We start from the raw sequence: 5,537 nt of genomic DNA, 5'->3' as shown, positions 1-5,537 counted from the left end.
ATTAGGGACAGCTAGCGCAGATAGCCCTCGTGTAGCTTTGCGCGAAATTCCAAAACAAACAAACAGACAAGCAACTCCTCTCATTCATCGAAGCTCAACTTGCAGTCAGTACATACATTGACGCATAACCTTTAACACTGTTGGCGATAACAGCATACTTAATCCTCAAAGTCTGGTATACTTTAGCTTGTAGATATCGTAAACAAAAGATTATACATTAATAGCCAAAATGTCGTTAAAGGGGCTCGAATATATCCAATTCGATTTTATTACTCATCAAGAGCTCTACCAGCCTACCCTCAAGTTGAAATTATTTTAAGTAGGATTATAGTAAATTAATCTATGAGACCTTGAACGTTGTCAAATAATCAATCGAAAGGGTTTGACCTCCTGAGTCCAAAACTGTAATTAGTTCTCAAATCGGCCAAGAGATGACGGAGCTATGAGCTAAAAGTTTGTACTTGAAAAACAAAACTCGGAGCCATTCTTATGAGCCGCTATGTTGTGGCTAAAAAAAACAAAAAAACAAAGTCTATATGTATCATTATCTTTTTTTTTAATCGAAGCTTGAAATTGATTACAGTTATTACGTTATTCTTCTTGAACTTAATTGGTTAAAAAAGATTTTTCTTGGGTATTCTGCTTAGAAATTATCTTTAACACTACAATCCGTCAAGAAACGTAAAATCTGTTTAGTCATGTGTTTTGTTTTTCTTCTGAAATTAATCCCCATATTGGAAGTTAAGAAGGCATATTGTAATAATCCTAATGTGAGTATAAAGTCCGCAAAACAATCTAAAATAGTGTTATATATAGCCCCTCCCTCTACGGTGACTAATTGGCAATTACTTCTGAGGGCTTATAACGCTAAAATTAGGTTTCGATACCTGCGATGGGCAGAGTACAACTAACTCATTGTGTAGCTTCGTACTTAACAATAAACAAATACTATATTTTTATGCACCAAGGATCCTTTTACCACAAGCAAATCTTACACTTTTTGATCCTTTAAAGTATTTAACTTTAGACTGACAGACAGATTAACTTCCTACCAGAGCAAGCTATAGATAGATAGTTTAACTATGCCTGTAAAAATTACACTCGTCAAGTTTAATTCGAAATTGTTTTAAATAGATAGATCAATAGATAATGCCCATAAAAATTATAGTTAACAAATTTTATATTTTAATGTTTACATTTTGAAGTTTTAACTTGGGTAATTCTAGAACAGTCCATTGACTTCGGTATCTTATTAACCCTTGGGGTAACTCCCCGAGAGATTGTTTTCTGTTGAACGTTTCTGAACTTCATTAGCCCGTGGTAATCCAAAATTACATTTACTTTCTCCAGTCTTTCTTATTGCATTAAAGCATATAACTGTATACGTATTGCATATACCTACCTTATAATAGAGTTTTGAATTTAACTAGGCTGTTGAAGAGTTGTTATTTCGGTATAATGTCATGTAAAAATCAGAGTTTGCTGCTTAGTTTCTGAAGCTGTATAATTTCGTTAAAATATACCTGTTTTTCTGAGCCACTCTCTCTCACTCACTTAGTTTGATGTACTTTTGAGCGAAAAATATATTTCGAATTAGACATGTAAGACGGAATTTCTGAAGGAGCGTATGTCACTCTAAACTGTTGACTTAATATTGGTTTTAATCCCATTTAAACTAGTGTGTTAATAGAAAAAAAACTTACACGCTGAAGTACCTAGTTAAAATATAAGATTTTATTAACACACAAGCTTCCCAGCTGTGTGCACTGATTAATTATCTCCAGAAGTGAAAACAGGTCCACTTCACCCAGCTGAGTATCTCTACTTTCTTCTTCTTCTTCTTTTTTTTTTTTTGGAGAATTTCCATTGTTGGTTACCAACACGTGGTTATCTTTGTTGTAATTACATTTTTGGCTTTCCAATTGAAATCCGTATCATGTCTTTCAGAAATAACATTGTTTACAGGCACATAAATCTCATTGTAACTGACCAAGTGAAACTCGATATTGTGTTAACAAAGAAAAGGAAAACCTTTCATAATTTATTCTTCGGTTTCTACTTAAACGTTTCGAGTTCGGTTTAATTCGAACATACATAATAGCGTTTAATTAAAATACTTTCATATAGGGCATGGCTCAGTTAGCAACAACTTTGAATTTGAATCTCCAGTAAGTGGACATCGATATCAAAATAATTTCTTTCTCCGTTAGTGTTGTCTGGTCACCTGTGAAATCAGCTAGAATACAAGGCAGGGCATTATCCTTCTATCCTTGGCTTGTCGTTCGTTACATAGTTCATCAAGAGTACTCTGTCTGATCACATTATACACATTACACACTCATAACAGGCATAATGTTTCAAAGAAATGTTATTGCCCCTATAAAATCAATTAAATACCCTTGAGCAATCAACATCTTGTTGATTAAGAAACGTTAAATAAGTTAATTAATGCATAATTAATAATTGAAAATATTAACGATAACGTAAACAAATTAAGAATATTTCTATTAAAGTTTTTGTTCGTTTGTTTGTTTCTGGTAGCCGCGGCATATCGGCTCATAGAATGGCTCCGAGTTGGGTTTTTTTTTCAAGTAAAAATTTTTAGCTCATAGCTCCGTCATCTCTTGGCCGATTTGAGATCTAATTGCAGTTTTATACTCAGGAGGTCAAACCCTTTCGATTGATATATTTGTCTACTCCCAAGGTCTCATAGATTAATTTACTATAATCCTGCTTTACAGGATTTCAATTTGAAGGTAGGCTGGTAGAGATCTTGATGAGTAATGCGCGAGCACCATGATTGGTATTATTGCTGGTGCACAAAAAAAGGAAAAAAAAAGTCTCATAGACTAATTTACTCTAATCCTGCCTAAATGAATTTGAAGTGCCGCGGCTTTTGAGGATTCCCTCCTTTTTTTAGAGTTCTAACAGTTTGACAGAGAAAAACTTTCTTCCTGTTTTTTTCCCCTTTATGCCGTCACAGAAAGAACTATTCGGTATTGTTTCGTAAAGTGTACGATAGTTTTCTAACAATATATTTACCATACATGTCTAATCTAAGTCAAATAAAAAATATTTGCAAATTCTTTGAACTAAATCTTCAAATCTTTGTTTAAGTAGCGTTTTAAGTAAAAATAATTTTCCAGTCTTTGGGTTCTGTTCTTGTTGTTCGAGTGAAGTGTCTGTTTTCGGTTATTTGTGTCGCATGAATCTAGGTCAAAGAATCGTCTACAACGCCCTTTCCCAGTCACTTGTTTTGGTTCATTTTACCCAAACACAAAAATAACGGAAACTTGAAAAACATTCAAGTACAAACAGGAGCCGCACCGTAGGGCATGACCTCGTTTCAGTTGACCCTTTACCTTGACCACAGCGGAGGGAGTTGTTTGCGTTCCTGTAGCTATCATGGTATCGTAACCTTAGAAACCAAAACAACCTGATCGTTCTATTGATCTATGGTATTCCTTATCAGCATCTGTGTTTTTATGCTCTTTTTATTTGCTGACTGCTGATAATGTTGAAGATAGATAAAAATATATAAGAGTACTGTTGTGGTTGATTAATTACTTCTCTGTTGTAGATGTTTTTATACTATTTGTGATTGTTTGGGAGAGTATATTGATTTTCCTTTTTTGTGATTTCATCACAAGTGCATTTTATATTAAGACGATAACGCATTTTTAGGCTCCTTACCTCCAAGTCCAGCTGATAGTGGAGTGTCAGACGTGGACAGTAGTAGTGGTCACTTGAGTAACGACGAATCAAAACCTAGACTCAGGAGCGCACCAGGTAGGTTAATTATAACACTAATCTATTCTTTATACAAAGATTACTGTAAATAAATCCCACTGGATTATTAATTATAATTCATTTCGCAACAGATTATTCGAATGCAATCAAGGAACCATTTGCCATCGTCATGATTTTGTTGTTCTTGTTGTTAAGTGTAGTTAGTGGAACCTCCAAATCTCTTATTCAGTATATAGTGCTGTAGGGAAGTGAAAATTTATGACTGTACTTACACGTGTTTATGGCTTCTACTGAAGAAAGTAAAAAACAAAGACACGTACAAGTTTGCCCATCAGGTAATGAAGAATCGTTGTTTATACCCCTCTATGATTAGATATAAACTATTCAGAAAATAAGTTTGATTTGACTTTTAAAAGATGAAAAAACACATTTATATTTTAGATTTGTTGCTAAGACAAACATTAATTTAGTTTATATTTCTTCTAAATTGCATATAAGCTATTTTAAAACAAACCAAAGTTGTATCTAAGAGTACCACGAATCTTATTTTTTATCCCTGTTTACTCGGTATAATCTATTTTGGAGTATAAATCAGAAGTGCCTCTACAGGTTGTATAGACACTGTGTTGCTCCAAGAAAAACTAGCCTTGCGGGAAGAGAGTGGCAGGTTCTATCTTGCAAAACATAACCTTTGATTTTATAGAACCCCACCTGGGGCCAGATAATGATAGCTGATATATACTGGTCATTATGAATCACCTCAGTGTACTGAGGCTTATTTACCCACCGACACCCTAGCTCAGACCATTGCTAATAAGTTGGCTTAACAATGGTTTGGAGCATTTGAAAAAATTCAGATGGGCCAAGAAGCAAAATTTAATAGTCTCTGTTGTTTGCGAAGTTGTATTGCGTATAAGGTGTGGTGAAGACACACACTTCATTGGGACATCCTCAACATAAAAGTTTGAGTGAACGATTGGGATGACAATTTGTTATATGTCACATTGGCATACAGGTGACAAAACAACATTCTGCCAAGCTACTTTCCAAATCTATTAATTTCTACATATGAAGTAATGGTCCCTGTTAATGTGATGTATGGGCCCCTCTCCAGTAGAGATAATCCACAGTGCAGAAATATGTGGTCACGTTAGTTAAAACATATTAATTTGCATGACAACAACTGGATAAAGAGAAGTTATGAGAAAACAGCGAAATAATATCATTTCAAGCATGAATTTGGAATTGGCTGTGGTATGTGCCAGTAGTACATTGTTTGGTTCTGACAAGACTGGACTCTGCAGTATATCATATTATTTGGTAGTTCAGTCCATTGAAGTATGACCTGTAGTTGTAACGTGATACGCGAAACCACTTTAACAACCTGAGGACATAAGTTACTGACGAAGCATTAACTGGACCAAGAATCGGTGGCATATGGGATGATGAGTCAGAAATAGTAAGTTCACTGTGACTAACCACACTGATAATGAAGAAGTTACTGTACATAGTTCTTCTAGATGTATGTGATGAGTCAGAAATAGTAAGTTCACTGTGACTAACCACACTGATAATGAAGAAGTTACTGTACATAGTTCTTCTGGATGTATATGATGAGTCAGAAATAGTAAGTTCACTGTGACTAACCACACTGATAATGAAGAAGTTACTGTACATAGTTCTTCTGGATGTATATGATGAGTCAGAAATAGTAAGTTCACTGTGACTAACCACACTGATAATGAAGAAGTTACTGTACATAGTTCTTCTGGATGTATATGATGAGT

General features: G+C 34.6%; 1 protein-coding gene across 3 annotated transcripts in view; it reads left to right on the top strand.

Moving 5' to 3' along the window:
* Window positions 1-5,537, top strand: part of LOC106458490 (ecdysone-induced protein 74EF-like) — a 171,771-nt gene that overhangs the window by 137,803 nt on the left and 28,431 nt on the right. For all 3 annotated transcript variants that reach the window (XM_022385115.1, XM_022385111.1, XM_022385105.1), the window contains exon 5: window positions 3,685-3,789. In XM_022385115.1, coding sequence (XP_022240823.1) covers window positions 3,685-3,789 — 105 coding nt within the window. The remainder of the gene's footprint in view (window positions 1-3,684; window positions 3,790-5,537) is intronic.

Source organism: Limulus polyphemus, unplaced genomic scaffold (assembly GCF_000517525.1).
Source record: "Limulus polyphemus unplaced genomic scaffold, Limulus_polyphemus-2.1.2 Scaffold23, whole genome shotgun sequence".
NCBI classification, from domain to species: Eukaryota; Metazoa; Arthropoda; class Merostomata; order Xiphosura; family Limulidae; genus Limulus; species Limulus polyphemus.
Note: the sequence above shows the minus strand (reverse complement) of the source record. Positions and strands in the feature narration are given on the sequence as shown.